The sequence below is a fragment of the Psammomys obesus genome, unplaced genomic scaffold (genome assembly GCF_907164565.1).
Source record: "Psammomys obesus unplaced genomic scaffold, mPsaObe1.curated_primary_1811, whole genome shotgun sequence".
Taxonomy (NCBI): domain Eukaryota; kingdom Metazoa; phylum Chordata; class Mammalia; order Rodentia; family Muridae; genus Psammomys; species Psammomys obesus.
Genome location: NW_026592510.1, coordinates 16,896 through 34,692, shown reverse-complemented (window position 1 = coordinate 34,692; position 17,797 = coordinate 16,896). Strand labels below are relative to the sequence as shown.

The 17,797-nt window shown below is 37.5% G+C and overlaps 1 protein-coding gene across 1 annotated transcript in view; it reads left to right on the top strand.

The window, feature by feature from the left end:
* Hells (helicase, lymphoid specific) overlaps nucleotides 1–4,213 on the top strand; it is a 29,146-nt gene extending 24,933 nt beyond the window's left edge. Inside the window, exons 20-22 of the mRNA XM_055613894.1 lie at nucleotides 1,196–1,292; nucleotides 1,794–1,870; nucleotides 3,699–4,213. Of these exons, the coding sequence (XP_055469869.1) occupies nucleotides 1,196–1,292; nucleotides 1,794–1,870; nucleotides 3,699–3,793 (269 nt within the window). The 3' untranslated portion in view covers nucleotides 3,794–4,213. The remainder of the gene's footprint in view (nucleotides 1–1,195; nucleotides 1,293–1,793; nucleotides 1,871–3,698) is intronic.
* The last annotated feature ends 13,584 nt before the right edge of the window (nucleotides 4,214–17,797 follow it).

The window sequence follows — 17,797 nt, the reverse complement described above, 5'->3', positions numbered from 1 at the left end:
ATAAAATTTTATTTGATTAAGTAGCTCAGTTGCTATCTGAAGAAAAGTTGAAACTGTTTCTGTAAGTTTAGAGAAATAAGAGGAACATGATCTTAAAAATAATGTTTAAAGTCATTTCTTACTGATTTTATAATACTCTTCTGCCTGCACATAGTTTTCTTTTGGTTTCTGGCTTATTTTTTAACTTTATTGTTTTGTATTCATTGTCTATGAATTGAACTTGTCTTGCCTTTTCATTGGCTATAGGCATTGAATTCAAATCTTGCCTCATTGTTTTTGAGGGGAAAAAGGGTTAGATTTGAGACAGAATTAATTTGACTTGGTGGAAAATTTACATTGTAGGTAAATATTTCCAAGTGAGTCAAATGAGCCTGTCTTTCACAAATGTTTTACCTGTGTTAAGAAATTTGATAAAATTATAATTTGCTTAAATTATAATTTGCTATACTTTATATAAATTTTATCCATGATTATGTATTCTCAAGTTGTTTTCCATATTTGAAGATAATAATTTGCCAAAATGTTGAGGAATGTTAAAATGTACATTAAAATACATAAAATTAATTTTATTCTAATATATATCATGACTGCAGTCTCCCTTCTCCCCCTACCCCAACCCAAGCCTCTTTCATCCCCCCCTCCCCATCCATTTCCCCTACCTTTTCTTTCAGAAAAGGGCAGGCCTCTAAGGGATATCACCCAAACAAAAACACATAAATCTTAATTATGGAATTTGATGATTGTGACTAATGTTAACATATTTGGAGATTCATCTATATGTTTGTATTAGAGGAATTTTATTTTATTCAGTTTTTATTTAGTTCATTTACTTTTCTGTTGATGGACATTTGAAATGTTCCCAGATAGTGTTTATTATGAATAAGCTAATTGCTTGAGTCATTGTTTATGTGTTGACTCTGTTTGTTCTTAAGAGGATCTATGTGTGTTATCTGTCAGTAAATATTAAACCTTTGCCAAATGACCATACGACTTTATACTACCAGCAAGGTCTAAGAGTTTTCATTTAAAAGTTAAAGGCCAATGAAATGGCACAATGGTTCCCTCCACCCAAAATAAATCAGTAAATGTTAAATTTTCTTTCAAATTGTAAACCTTGTTCATAATTTGTAATATATTGTGGTTTTCAAAGAAATTTTATTATGAATTTGTTGATTTATTTTGTTTATCTCCCCAGATCATTTCAAAGGTGGTCAGTCTGGGTTAAGTCAGTCTAAGAATTTCTTAGATCCAAAGGAATTAAAGGAGTTATTAAAATCCAGAGATTATGAAAGGTAAAACTTTAAATTTATTTATTACATTTAGTAATTTAATAAAAGACTGTGTATGCTTGTGCCACCGTACCTATAGGAGATCAGAGGACACCTTGTAAAAGTTGGTTCTAGTCTTCTATCATGTCTTTCCTAGACAGGAGTTTATTTTGGCAGCAGGCACCTTTACCCACTGAGCCATTTTGTTGGCTCAAATTTATTTTTTTAACTTTTGGGTTTATTTTATGTGTATGACTGTTTTGCCTACATGTTTATCTGTACCATGTGCCCATGCCCTGTGCATACACAAGCAAGAAATGGGCATTAGATTTCCCAGAAATAACTAGAGTTAAATGAAGACAGTTATGAGCACGGTGGATACTGAGAATGGAACTCAGGACCTCTGGAAGAGTAATTAGTGCTATTAATTTCTAAGCTGTATCTCCAGTCTGCAAAATTAGTGAGTTTAAAATAATGTAATATGTAGTTCTGGGTGTATTTTCATATGCTTGCATGTTTTTGTAGAGAAGTGAAAGGATCAAGAGAGAAGGTCATTAGTGATCAAGATCTAGAGTTGTTGTTAGATCGAAGTGATCTTATTGGTGAGTATTTGCTTTTTTTTTTTTTTTTTTTTTGTAATGAAAACTTTGAAAAACATAAGTAGTGTGGTGAAGCCCTGGTATAATATATTCAGCCATAATAATTCACAACATTTAGTAAGCCCTGTTTCCTTAATGTTTCTCTTTTGTTGGAGACTTAAAATCAAACTCTGTTGTATAACCATGAGTACTTCTTCATATTGTTAAACTGAGTACTTACTTAGGTTAGGATTGTGCTTTAGAATATTGGTACTAATCATGTAATTTCATCTATTATCTAATCTAGGTTATTCAGGTTTTCCCAGGTTCCCCCCCCCCCCAGTTTTAAAACAGTATCAAAATTGTGTTTGATATTGTAAAATGGTCTGTAACCTGAACTGCTCATTGTTCCATATCTTAGCCATGAACAGTAGTTTTTTTTCATCATACCAGAAAGCACACTGGTTTTTGGGTTTTTTGTTGTTGTTGTTGTTGTTTTTTAATTTTTATTTTATTTTTTTATTTTTATTTTTTATTTCTTCAGTGAGATCAAATTAATCAGATTCAGGCATATTTTTTTTCTATTCTTTGAGATTTGTCAAGCCTGTTTTGATCATTCATGTTCCTTTTCCCACTTCCCAGATCAACCTTCCCTTCCCTACCTACTGTACTGTGTTTTTTCTTTTTCAAACTTTAAAAACCAGAGTATGCTGCCCAAATATTGTTGAATGCGTGGTTTTTCACTGGAGCATGTTCAGCTTAACCAGGGACTGTACTCTTACTTAATCTAATCTGTTTGTCCCTCTCCCAACCACTGACAGTTGCTGTGCTCCACAGGTAGATCACGTCCTCAACTCCCCATCTCTGTGGTAGGGTTTGGTCTGGTTTAGGCTTGTGTATGCTGTTGGAACCATTATGAGTTCATATATGCAGTTGCCCTGATGTGTCCCACATGTTTTCTTGCAGTCATCCCCCATCTCTAGTCTTACATTCTTTCTGTCTTTCAGAGTACTGGTCTTTTTGTTGTTTTTGTTTGTTTGTTTTGAGATAGGCTTTCTCTGTGTAATCTTTTCTGTCCTGGATTTGCTTTGTCCAGGCTGGCCTCAAACTCACCTTCCTCTGCCCCTCTGAGTGCTGCGATTATGGATATGCACCACTACACCAGCATATATATAGCACACATGTAAAGTATAGAGCTTACTATGAAAACAATCAGATTTTGTTAAATTAATGCTAAATAGCTCTGTGAGACATTTAAACAGAAATTTACATTGGTTCTAAGCTGAAAGTTTAGTTTTTCATGGTGTTTTTGCTTAAAAAAGTTGGTTTTTTGTTTTTAGATTTAGTTTATATTATGTGTTTGAGTGTTTTGCCTGCAGGTATGTCTGTAGCAAGTGTGTGCCTTGTTCCTCTAGGTCAGAAAAGGCTGTCATCTCCTAGAAAAAGAGTTATGGATGGTGGTGAAATGAGGGTGCTTGAACTCTGCAGAACAAAAGCTCTTAATTGCTAAGCCGTCTTAGCTTTCAAACCAAGCATGATTTAAAAAAAAAATCTGAGAAAATAGTGTTTTGTTTATAGCTTTATATAAAAAAAATTTGGACCAGCAAAATGAGGACTTCATATTATTTCCTCTGCGTATTAGAGCAGAAGTAAAGGCAGTGTTACAGTGGGTGGGTTACCCACTGTAACCCTATGGGTAAAGGAAAGAGTATTCCACAATTTATGCGTTTTTATGTTTTGGAGAAAAGATGTGTCTTAACATATTAGACATTTGATTTTTCATTTCTTGATTTATGTCTTTATAAATATGTGTTCTAATATACATATATATATATACTTTTTTTTTTTTTAGATCAAATGAAGGCCTCAAGACCAGTTAAAGAGAAAACAGGGATATTCAAGATACTAGAGAATTCTGAAGGTTCCAGTGCTGAGTGTTTGTTTTAAAGTGGAGCAAAATGGCTTTTAAACCCTTTTGTTTACATCCATTTTGGTAACTTGCCTATAGGCTTTGAAATCCATGTTGTTCACTTTACTTTTTGGATTGTATCAGTTTATATAATGTAACTAGTATTGTTGCATATTTGAGGTGATAATTTTGGTTTTATTAAGAATACAATTCCTATTAAATTCATATCTTTAGATTTTGGGACTGGGTAGTACTTTTGAGTTTTGTCTATTATGTACTTAAGTTTATCAGTCTTCCTGTGGAAGTTTAGTAAGTATCTCCCCCACCCCCGTTAGTAATATAATTCATGGGATTTGGACTTCAGTTATGGAGCAGGCTTTTTGATAGGGGGAGATTGTTGCTGAAGTAAATTGTTTCATTTTTGAGTCAATAAGATGACTTACAAATAAATGTTTATTGTAATATGATCTCATCTCATTATTTTGTCAGGAAATTAGTAATTTAGTTAAAATAATAAGACTTTATTGATACTAGGATTCAACAGTATTGTCTGAACTGGTTTCATTCTTTTGTAAGGTTGTCATATAAAGATTTCAGCAGAAAGCTCAAAGCAATAAGATCTTGATAAAAATCCAGGATTTGGGAGTGGTTAATATATTAAGCAAAGCAAGAAAAGAAGTTGAATGGAAAAACCAAGAGAATTTATGGAAAGAGTGCAGATTCAACCAGAGTGTAGTATGTAAGAAATACTTAGGATCAGAGCCGGATGTGCTAGCACACACCTTTAATCCCAGCACTCAGAAGCAGAGACAGGTGGATTGCTGAGTTCAAGGCCAGCCTGGTATATAAAGGAAGTCCAGGACAGCTAAGGCTACACAGAGAAACCCTTTAAGAAAGAAACTCAGGATCCAAAATAAGGGAGCATATCACCCACAAACAGAACAATCTAGTCTCTACACAGAAGATTGTAACAGAGGAAGAAATTCTTAAGTATACCCTACCTAGGAAAGGAGAGACAAGCCATATATTTATTTCCTTTTTAAAAAGTTTTTTGTGTGTGGTTGTTAGATCCCCTGGAGCCGTAGTTATTAAAGGTTATAAACCTGACATTGGTGCTCAGGAACAGAGATTCTCTAGAAGAGCATTTTAACTGCTAAGTTGTCTTTCTAGCCCCTGAACTATGTATTATTGATTGTCCAATGGGAAATTGTCAAAAATATCTGTATTCAAATGAAAAGGCTTTAGCATGGTTGAACTAAAATCAGAAGAAAAGCTTAGCGAAAATATTTGATCATAGAAGAAACCAATATATTGTAACACTTTTTTTTAACCTAAAAGTTAATATATGCCTTTGTGGTGGTGTTTAAATTTTTTTTAAAGATTTATTTTATCTTATGTGTATGAGTGCTCTATCTGCATGTACACCTGCAGACCAGAAGAAGGCATCAGTTCACATAGATGATTGTGAGCTACCATGTGGTTCCCAGGGATTGAACTCAGGACCTCTGGAAGAGCCATCTCTCCATCCCTAATTTTTATTTTTTAATTTATCATTTTTGTTTGTGTGAGTGCATGCATGCCATGGCATGAGATCAGGGGTAAAAGGATAACTTTCAGGAGTCATTTTTCTCTACTTTTGTGTAGAGTATGGGAATGGAACTCAGATACTCAAGTCCTTTTTCCCCCACTAACATTTTGCCAGCTTTTGTAGTATTCTTATAAATGTGAATTACAGCATTATTTCTGTCCTTCCTTAACATCTTTAGTACGTCCTCCATTTCTTTATTCCCCATTGCCTTGAGAAAGTAGGAGCAGGACTTGAGAAGTAGGTGGGTTTAATGAATGGTTAAAGAGTCCTTGTTCTTACAGAAGTCTGAGGTCCAGTTCCCAGCAACTGCATAACAGCTCACAACCGTAAATCCAGTTCTAGGTGATCCAATGCCCCTCCCTGATCTCTTGAGTCCCAGACTTGCCTGTGCTTTACAGACACACATGCAAGCAAAACACTGATTAAGTAGAATAAATCTGAAAAAATAAAGTGGAAAGGAGGTGGAGGCAGGTGCATCTGAGTTTAAGGTCAGCCTTGTCTATGCAGTGAGACTTGATTCACAAAACCAGCAAACAAGCACACTCACAAAAGCATATTTATTGTGCAGCATAGTGCCTAAGGAATATTCTCTGTTATAGTTACGATCTGTTCTGTAAAGTAGAGGAAAAAAGTAATTGCTTCCTCAAGAATATAGGCTTTAAATGTGATCACACCAATGTAGAAGTTATTTCATCTTAAAGGTTGGAAGACATAGTACACAAGATTTATACTACGCCTGCTGCTTAATAATCAGCAAATATATTGCCATGGTGTATTTTTAAAGAATGGTTTTAGCATTGGTAAAACTCAGTCCTTTTGCTGTGCTGTTACACCCTTCTAAACTAATCAGGGTTTCTCTGTGTGGTACTCCGTGTCCTGGAACTTGCTCTGTAGACCAGGCTGGCCTGGAGCTTGCCTCTGCCTCCCGAGTACTGGGATTAAAGGCATGTGCCACCTTCACCCGGCTAATCTCCATTTCTGGAACACAGGCCTCTTCTCCAAGGCTGAGAACCCTTGGGAGGCATCTACATCTAGTGCTAGGGAATCCAGAGCTTTGTACCCACTAGACAAACTCATGCCCGTTGTTAGACTTCTTTCATTTATTTTGACACAAATTCTTAGGTTAATCTAGGTTGTCTTTTGTTAATATCTCCTTGTCTTTGTGTAAGTAGCTAGGATCATGGTACGCACCATGCCCAGCTTACTTAGTATATTTAACATTACTCTCTGGGGTTGAACTACTAGCTGTAGTTTCTTTACCTGTAAGCTGCAGAAACTGTAATCTTGGCATTGTTGTAAGGAATAAATTGTAAGCAATACTGCTGAAAAATAGAATTCTCTCATCTTAGATGTAGGATATTATTGTATTTAGATCTCTTGGGGTACCACCTTTTAAAATGTGATCTGGAGTCTTCAAGAGGATGTATGATTAAAACTTTTCTCTCATCACAAGTGTACAGTGCAGTTCTACAGAGGATACAAGTATGCCATGGCTAGTAGCTCTTGTGGCTATAATGAAAACTTTGTAAAGTATTAGATCTCACTCAATGCAATCATAAAAAGTGACTGGCAATCGGAAGCTGAAGATGCGGCACAGTGGTGCTTATCCCAGTGGTGCTCATCCAGAGGACTGGTGTTGAGTTCCCAGCACGCACATGGCAGCTCACAACAGTAACTCTAGTTTTAAAGGATAGCTGCCCTCTCTTCCTCTACAGGCACTATGTACACACATTGTAAACAGACTTACATGTAGGCACAAGACCCATACATGTAAAAGACGTAATACGTTAGTTATTTGGTGCCCTTATTAATTTCTAATAATGTGGTTATAGGAATCAAATGGTTGAAAACTGCTGATGTGTAGGATGTACTACCTCATATTGCATAGTTTATTTTTACTTGCTGTTGTACTTTATAAAGACCTGCACATATCGCTGTCCGTGCATTTAGTCTTCAGTGTATATCCATGTTGTACCTACTGTTGTATGGCTTTTCATAATTTACCTATGAGTTTTTCATTTGATCAATCTTGGCTGTAGTTTTGCTTATATAATCTTTGTAAGAATTGGCTGCAAGTTCGTTTTTTAGTACCTGATCATATTTCATCGTTTCATACATTCATTTTTTTTGTTACATAACTAAATTTCCAGTCATTATTGTTTAAATATTAAAAGATGTTATTTTCCCTACTCCTTTAGACATAAACTTTGCTGGTTATATTTTTACTGTTGTTTGTCTGTTTTCTAAATTTTTATGTTAACCCAAGAATTTCTTAGATATTTATTTTGTAACCATATTATGTTCTTAAAAGTTGTCTTTTGTTGCTTTTTACCTGCATTGCATTATTGTCAGAAAACATTATTTGTATGATGCTCACTGCTTTGTTTTGTTTGTTTTTCTTTTTATTGCTTGCTTCTTTTTGTGACAGGGTCTCCTGTAGCCCTCCTGAGCTGGTTTCACATTTGTTTTATCGCCAAGAGTGACCTTGAACTACTGATCTTCCTATCCTCAAGTGCAGGCATTGCAGGCTCGCACCACCACACATGCATATTGAATGTTAGATGATACGTGTTCTTTGGCCCAATACATGATTAGTTTTGTGACTCTGTTTATTTGTACTTCAGAAGAATATACATTTTCTGATTATTGATTTATAAGTTTTTAATATCTATAATTGCTTAATTTGTTAACTTTTATTTCTTTCTGAGAAACATCTATGTTAAAGATTTCATAGTTCTATATTAAATAAATTCTCTGTAGAATTAAATGGTTATATGTACAGATTCTACTGTTGGTGTTATGTGTCTCCAGGAAAGCTTTTCTTTTGGATATTCTTGTCAGCAATATTATACATTCAATCTTTCAGTTTATTATTAAACTTTATTTGTGTACTGTGGGCTGCTTGTATGTTATGCAGCTACGTATGGAAATAAGAGGACACTAACAGGACTCAGTTCTCTTTTACAGTATGGGTACTGGGACTAAACTCAGGTTATCAGTCTTAGCAGTAAGCATCTTTTCCCTCCAAGCAGTCTCACCAACTCCTCTTTCATGCTGTTTACCTCAGGTATCACTGCATAATAATAATTTGTGTATAATCTGTTTGGGTTTTATATTTTCCATTTTATTTTTTTTGTGTGTGTATGTTAATGTCTATGACCACATCTGTGCCATTGTGTTATGTGACAAAAATACACATCTACTCATTTCAGATAGGGAGCCCATGACAGACCAAAGTACAGATATCACCAAAGTCCAGTTTGATGAACCAGTGAGTTTATTGGGATTACCTACAGGAGATTCCTCATCACTAAAGCCCACCCCAGCATCGGTGACAGCCCACAGAAGCTGCAAAGCTGGAGCATGCTACATAGCCTACAGGTCGCCCAGCATGTTGGAGAGTGGCTCTAAACCTCCATGTGCAGCTGGTCTGGTTTCAGGAGTAAGCAAGCTTGGGAAGGAGGGACCTCATGAAGCTGGCCAATTTTCAGGAGCTTCCCTGTGGATGGAATGGTACATAACACGTGCCTTGCTTAGAGGTTAGAGAATATAATTTGCCAGAACCAGTTCTGATGCGTCCTAGAGATCAACCTCAGGGTTTCAGGCTTGGTGGCTGCCACCCAGTCCTTGTTTCTGATTTTTTTTTTTTTTATTATAGTAAATATTTACTGTGTGTTTTTTTTTCCCCCCCACAACCACTTTTGGTGCCATGATTTATGTTAGGGTTCTCTAGAATAGAACCAGTAGAAAAAACTAAGCAATATAGATAGATTTCCACTTGCACTGTTGGTTACTGCAATGTTTATGTATATGCAGATGAAATTATTAAAACCGATTATCAAGCGGTTGAAATACTCCCAACAGTTGTCTCTGCTGTTGTGCTCAGTCCTCCACATGTGCACCTGTGAACATGAAAGAAGACACAGCTTCTGCATGAAACTTCTGATTACCTTAATATCAATGGGAGAAGTAAAAAATCTTAGGAGTATACAGTTGCATGAAGTTATCTTCTAGTGGCTAGGAAAAAGAACAAAGATCGTTTGAGTATATCTGAGACAGAGATCTTGCCAGAGCTGACCTCTGTGGTTTTTTTTTTTTTTTACTTTTTAAGAGACTAAATTTATAACAAAGCCACCCTGCCCACCCTCCCAACAAAACAAGACAATCTGATTATGACTATTAATTATTGAGTATTGATCACTTGGGTTAGTGGGATCTACCTCTACCTGTCCCAGCACTGGATAGTACTGGATCTACACAAAATTCTGAATACTCTTTCATGGGACCTATCTTAAAACAATTGGTGTTTTTAGGATTTTTCAAACACCTAATAGCCAACATTTTGTACACTATCTGTTAAACAGGAGAAACATTTTTTAACAAAACGCTTTGGAAAGTATTAAAACCCTTAAAAGTTGGGGCTAGAGACATGGCTCAGCACTTAAGAGCTCTGTCTGCAGTTCCAGAGGTCCCGAGTTCAATTCCCAGCAACCATATGGTTCACAGCCATTTATGTCCTCTTCTGCATTCTGGCATGCAGGTGTACATGCTGATAGAGCATTCATATACATGAAATAAATAAAAACCCTTAAAAGTTGGTGTCATTTTTTTTTTTAATCCCCCCTTTTACACTTACTAGACACTTTCTTTACATTCCTTATTGTGTGTGCACCCTCATGTGAGCCACAATTTCGCATCTGGAGGTCAGAGGACAACAGGATTCATTTCCTTTCACCATGTGGGTTCTGAGGATCATGCTTAGTCATGCTTAGTGGCAAGCATCTTTACCTGCTGAGCCCATATTTTTGTTTTCAAAGTTTATCATACAATTTTTTTTCTTTTTCCTTCTTTTTAGTTGCTTTCTATTGCCTAACATGTCTACAATAAAATCAAGACATATTTCTGTTTGTGCTCTCTGCTATTTTGTTGTAAAAGCCTTCCCTTTTATGCCCCTCAAGGCTCTGGACCACTTAAAATGTTCATAAATTTTCCCAAGAGCTCATGCAAAAGTTGTTCCTATTTTCTCATGTTATGTACCATTATAACAAAAATAGCAGGTTTCTCATTTGTCTTTTCTCATTTGTCTTTTATATGCAGCTGCACATAATATTCTGGAACATGAAATGACTTTTTTTTTTTAAAGATTTATTATGTATACAATGCTTTGCTTGCATGTACACCTGCACGCCAGAAGAGGGCACCAGATCTCATAGATGGTTGTGAGCCACCATGTGGTTGCTGTGAATTGACCTTTGGAAGAGGGCCATCTCGCCAGCACATGAAAATAACTTTTAAAAAGCTCAGCATGCCTACCAAGGCATCCTTACAGTTAGATGGAACAAGCCAGGACTCTTCACCATAGTCGACCTGCTGAAGAAATGTCCTCCCTTGTCTTGTAAGATGCTACTATGCCGGGAGAGATCATTGATCACCAATTAACTACTTTGGAAGCCCCTTAACATTAATTGTGTGAATAGCTATGGTAACAGACTATAACTGGTATTGCCACCATTGTGACAACAATGCAGATTAGCGTCGCATTGCTGCCTACCATTCCTTAGCACGGGATGGTTTGGCCAGTAAATCTCCCCATGTTCACATTTATTACAATGTTAATACCTAAGAACCGTCTCTTTAGGCTAAAGAATCTCTGGCCTCTATTTTGATTCTCTCCGTCTCTCTCCTCCCACCTCTCTGTGTGTCTCTCTGTCTCTGTCTCTAAATAAACATCAGTTGTCTGTTTGTGGAGCAAGAAAATGCCCAGTCTTGCCAAGATCCCCACAACTGGACTGTTGAGAATACAAATTTTCATCTACACACAGGTCCCTGATGGCCAGTTCAACTAGAAGACATAATGATCTCATCAATTTCTGTCCAACAGTAGATTCACAAATAGGCTTTTATCTTGCTCCAGATAATCTTAAAATTTGTACCCTATGGCTGACTTAATCCAATTAAAAAAACAAAACAAAACAACATCCTCTATATTCTTTTTTAAAAGGTTTATTGTGTTTTTATTTGTGTGTAGGTGTGTGTATATCTATGTTTATTATACACATGTGCATGCACATGCCCTTGGAAGGAGGTCAGTAGGGCATGCTGAATCCCCTGGAGCCAGAGTTACAGGCACCTGTTGTACTTCCAGGAACAGAACTCTGATATGAGAACCATATTTCTTCTTAAATCGAGTTTTCTCAGGTGGTTTTATTTTTGCTGTTCATTTACTGTGAAGGAAATTGTTTAGCACAGTTGTACGCACACATACACACCATCATAGCCATTGTTGGTCTTACTGCCATTTGTCTTAGTACTTTTCGTTGCTTTACCATCATAAAGTCCTAACCCTCTAAAAAAGAAGTACTTTAACTTCACACGGCAGCTGTAGTAAGCAAGCAGGATATCCAAGGTTCATATTCTGGATGACCTCATCCTGCTCCAGGCACTCACTACTGGAGATGATATCACCTCAGATGACGTCATCCAGCCTACAATTTACCTTTGGAGGTAACTTGAGTCCTGAATTAGAGATGATGTCATCTTTTAATTAGAAACAACCTTATTTGGATAGTCCTCTTGTGACTGCCCAGCCTGCTGCCTTTTGTACTGACCTAAATAAATCTATTTTCTTTCTCAAAAAAAAAAAAAAAAAAAAAAAAGAGATGACTTCATCCCAGATATTGAAACCTCCACTCCAGCCACACCAGTGGACTCTGTCTTCTAAGGTACACGGGGCAGTACACATAATTGGTATTTATTGCATCTGATATTAGGGGTTCTGTTGTGTTTCTGAGCCTGCTGTGTGCTTAGTACAAAAGAGGGCACAGGGAGCTCCTTTGCTTATTCTATCACATGAGGACACAATTAAAATGGACTGTTTTATAAACCAAGATATAAATAGATTGTCAAATTGCCTGACACCATAATCTTTAAGTTCTCAGTCCTCCCCAGAGCAGAAATGAATTTCTGACATCTATAAGCTATCCATAACTTTGACCATTGTAAGAGCCCAAATGGACTAAGAAAAAATTAATGCTGTTTTGTTTGTGTCATTCTTAAAATAAATGAATGTTTATTATTGTTTTTCTTAGGGAGCTCTTGATTCATATCAGCCTCTTCATCCACTAAAAAAAGGATCACCCACTCCTTTTCTTACTATCTCCTCTCCACCTAATTTTACTATAACTTTCTATTTTGATACTCTAACCATATCTTTTTCCTCTTAGTTATGCCAGAGAAACATCATATATATGCTCACATTTATATTACTATTAAGTTAATCATTCCTTTCAACCATGTAACAGTGTAACTACTGGACCTGGCACCATGACTTAAGAAATACACTGAGGGGCTGAACAGATGGCTCAGCTGTTAGGAGTGTTGAGTGCTCTTGCAGAGGACCTGAATTTGATTCCCAGTACTCATATCAGGCGGCTCACAACTGCGTGCACACCAGTTCCATGGAATCTTTACAGCTCTGCCCCATGCTCACACATAGGCACACACATATAATTAAAAGTAAGATGTTTAATAAAAAGAAATTATTGAAAAATTCTATTTTTAGTTCATAACCCTGTCATGATGTTGCTATCAATGTCCGGAAATTTCACATCCGTTTTTTTTTTTTTTGTTGAGTCATGCAAATAAGAAATTATTTATAGACAAGCCTTAGTAGATTCCTTATATTTTAGTGTATTCCTACTCTTTATTTGTAATGTTTTCTATGTTGTTGAAAGTGACATGTTCTGCTTTATAAAAATCTCCATTATTATTACCCCCACAGTTTCCTTTAAAAAGTGACAGACCATCAGAGGACACATGCAGTTTTTCCTATACATTTATGGTAGCTTGACACATAGGGTCTTGCTGACCAAGGAGAGGCTGCTCTACTTTCTCTGCTGGCTGATTTCTAGGCAGTAAATGACTAGTGTTTGCAGCTGCAGGTCAACCAGTCTTGAGTCCATACACCTACCTGCCTTTTTTTACACCTCAGGAGTTTTCTGACTTGGGTATTCACTCCCCTTTGAGGCCCATCTTGTGTACTATGCCTCCTGGTTGCTGAAAACTATGGGTAAAAATTACTTCCTCCATGATGGTAATTTCTTTTTAAATGTACTTTATTTTTATGTCTGTGTGTGTGTCTGTGTGAGTGTATGTCAACATGTGTGTGGGCGCCTACAGAGGCCAGAGAGGATGCCCGACCCTCTGGAGCTGTAGTTAGAGGCAATGGTGAATCACCCAACATGGGTGCTGGGAACTGAACTCGGGCCCTTACGAGCTGTAGCATCCTTAGACCACAGAGCCATCTTTCCAGCTGGTGATAGTCATCTCTGTGTCTGCATATGTGACCATATATGACTAAAATAATTTCTGTATATACAAGTGCTTTAAAATAGCTAAGTTGATTAGGAATTTCATAAACAACTTTTTTTTTTAATTTGTGTTTTTTTTTTTTTTTGGTTTTTTTTTTTTTTTGAAAAAAGTCTTGCTTTTTAGCCCTGTTTGGCCTGGAACTCATTGTGTAAATCAAGCTGGCCTTGAACTTATGACAATCCTGCTGCCTCTGCTTCTTGAGTGCCGAGGTTACAGGTGCATGCCAGCAGGCCTGGCAAAGATGGCACATTTGACTTTTTTCTTTACAGTGTTCATATTTTTTTTCCTCTTTGCTTACTTTCTAGGTGTTCCATCATGCTGAATAAGAGTGACAAATGTTTGGTTTGTTTGTAATTTTATGGGGATTAAAAATATTTTGACAAAGCTATTGTTTGTATTCTATTTCTATTTCAACATTGCTGTGAGATTTTCCCCCTGTAACGAATGGAAACTTTTCCCCCAGTGGTTTTCCTCTATGTATTAAGCTGAATTTATGTCTTGTCTCTTTTTGTTTAGCAAACCAAGATGAAGTTGGAATTTGGATTCTTTATACACATATATGAAAGGAATGTAAAAGGAATCACCAAATAATAGCAGGAGAGAATGCCCCAGTTAGACATCTTATGTCACCAAGTAAGAGCTTCGGTGCCAGGAAAGGGTTACATCTTGCTGAATTTCTGGCCAATGGGATCCCATAGAGTTCCTGTAAACATCGCAGCTGTCGCCATCACTGTTGGCTCTTCTCTACAACCTGATTGTCAGGCTCTGTTGCTGAAGATAACACATGTCATTGTGGAGAAGTCAAGCTGGTATCTTACCTCTTACTGACTAGCATTCATAATGCATGGATAGTATGCATGCTACCAGAGGAGAAAGGAATTAATATCACCCAGCTACAAACCTTGTAACCTACATTGACCTGCCTGCAAAATGTGCTGATATAATAGAGGCACAAAGTTTAAGAGTTACCACCATCCTGCCTTCTGGGGGTGGTTTTCAAATCAAGTTTTTTCCTGTGTATCACTGGATGTCCTGGAACTCACTCTGTAGACCAATAATGAGTGGGATGTATCCATCAAACCCCTCTGCTCATGACTTAGGGATCTATATGGAAGAGGAAGTTGAAGGATCGTAAGAGCCAGAGGTAATGGAGGACTCCAGGGAAGCAGTGTCTCCTAGACACAGCAGGAATGATGCACATAATAATTCACAGAGGCTGTGGCAGCATGCAGAGGGCCTGCACAGGTTCAGGCAAGACAAGATCCCAGAGCTGAGATGGGAATGTCCACTCAGTGCCCCACCCCTAGCCAAGAAGCTGCTTGCAGTTGAGGCCTGCTGGCCAAGAGAAAGTCAGTTTTCTCCAGTGGAGTGTCACTGGTTACATAAACCGCACGCATGGATTGCCAGTTTGACAAAGCCAACTCCATGGTTTTATTTGTATAGACTTTTTGTTTTGTTTTGGCAGTTTCTGTCTTATTGGTCTTTTGCTTGTTTTGATATTTTTTTGTTTTGCCTTTTTTTGTTATTTGTTTTTTTAAAAAGACAGAGAGTTGGATAGGCATGGAGGTGAGAATATGGAAGAAGATGAGAAGAGAAGGAACATGATCAAAGTATATTGTATGAAAAAGTTTTAATTAAATAAAATCTTTTACAAAAGAAGCTGGATTTAACAATGTTAAGCTGTATTTCCACTGACAAACATCACCTTATTATGTATTTTCTTTGCCATATACTGCTTGATTAATAAACACACTTTTTAAGGGTGTGAACATATAAATAAGCATATTGTCATACATACAGTTCTGTTTCTTTATGATGTCTTTGGTATATTTGACAGTAAATAAGAAAGTGTTTCTTCTGTTTTCTGAAAACGCTTTCTGTTTCTGTCAGCAGGCTAAGCATGGCTTCTTCCATTTGACAGAATACACAAATAAAATCATATAAGCTAGGAGATAATTTTAATTATACAGCCCACGAATCTGACTATTATGACTTTTAAGATATTCTGTTTGATACCTTTTCATTTTGTATGGTATTTGCTGCTTAGTGCATTTCGTGTTCTGTCCTAGGTTAAAAAACTGTGGTTTTAGAGATCTGGCTCTCTGTAGTTCCTTTTTTTTCCCCCTTAGGTAATCTCCTCTTGGATGTTTGATTTGATTGGTTCTCCAGTATAGACTATGAATTATGTTCTTATGAATGAATGACAGATTAGATCAGTGGTTCAGTGAGAACATGCACCTGAATTAGCTATTTCATCACTATCAAGTGTCCTTTTGCTCACCAATACAACGCTTGCCCCAGAATGAGTCATCAGGAACAGGGCTGTGCAGCTTCAGCTTTTGTCTTCCGGATTCCCATGACTTAGCTCTTCTCCGAGGCGTCCCAGGGCCACTGCTAAGCACTTCCTGATGTTCTATCCACGGGCAGGAGGGGAGCCTGAAGTCCAGTGCAGTGTCTCCAGCTCATCACCAGCCCTCATCTGCCTGGCACCGAGGCTCTGCGGTAGCTCCCTTGAAGTCTGACAGCTGCTTTCTTCAGAAGGTCTATGGCTCTGGACCAGACTCAGCAGTGGCCCAGCATGTTCTGTTGTTTGTATGGTGTGACCTTCAGTTTGTATTATGTGTTGTTTGTATTAGGCTTAGGCTGAAGGCAGCTTTTTGTATGCATGAAGTTCAGTCAGTTTATGCCCGCCCTCCTCAACATCTAGCTATTTAATGGAGACTTTCTCAGACTGGACATCTTTATGATTCCCTGTCTGGGTGCACTTTCCCTCCTTTTCTTCAGCATGTTGGTATAGAATGGACTCCTCGGCCCCCCCCCCCCGCCCCGCACACTTTTAATGTTTAAAACTACTGTTACTTTAGGCTCTCAACCAGGTTGTCTTATCCCGGGGATGGTTCTAGGCCTTTGTCCTTCAGCCAGGGCTCTGCAGAGGAGTTTGCAGACCTTTACCTAGGCACTAGAGCCCGCTGTATCCGAGTCCATGTTCAGTTTTCTTACTGTATCTCTATAATGCCTGTTACTGTTTTTTATGCTCATTCTTTTCATTAACATTTGTTTCTTATACACAGTAATATGTTTTTAAAAAACTTATTTTTTTTTAATTTTATGTATGAGTGCTCTATCTGCGTGTACACCTGAATGCCAGAAAAGGCCATCAGATCACATTATAGATGGTTGTGAGCCACCATGTAGTTGCTGGGAACTGAACTCAGGACCTCTGGAATTGCAGACTATGTTCTAAACCACTGAGCCATCTCTCTAGCCCCCAGTGCTAGGTTTCATTGTAACATTTTTTTAAACTTTAATATTATTATTGTGCATTTGTGTATGTGCATGGTGTATGTGTTAGTATGTATCCTTCCACATGCATGTGCAGGTCCGTGGACAATGCTGTGGAGTCATTTCTCTCCTTCCATTTTTTTACATAGGTTCTGGGAATCAGACTCAAGCTGCCAGGTTGTATAGCAAGTGCTGGGCTCCTTGAGGCAGCTTGTCATCCCTGACATTTTCATACAAGCACTTTGATCATATTCACCCCATTACTCTTTCTTGTTCTCCCTTCTGCACTGTGAATCAAAGAATTAAAATGATTGCCATCCCTGATGGAACATAGTTAAGTTGTCATCTGATAGGATGTAATGAAAAAATCAAAGTGTCTCCTGTGATATTCTTGCCCAAACTGCATAACCAGAATCTACATATAACTACAGGGAAATATTGGGTAATCTCTAATCCTGAGAGATTTTGTAAATTGCCAGACTCTTCTCTGCCAATGTGAAGAGGTCACAGAAAGACAGGACACTCTAGCAGGCTTCCGCTGACTAAGGAGAAATGAGAATTAGTTGGAAAATGTGACTCAACATTGTGAAGTGTATATTAAGATTTACCACAAGCCAGGCATGGTGGTGCACACCTTTAATCCCAGCACTCAGGGAGGCGGAGACATGTGGATAGCTGTGAGTTTGAAGCCAGCTGGTTTACAAAGTGTGTCTAGGACAGGCAAGGCTACTCAGAGAAATCCTCTCTTGAAAAACCAACCAACCAACCAACCAACCAACCAACCAACCAACCAACCAACCAA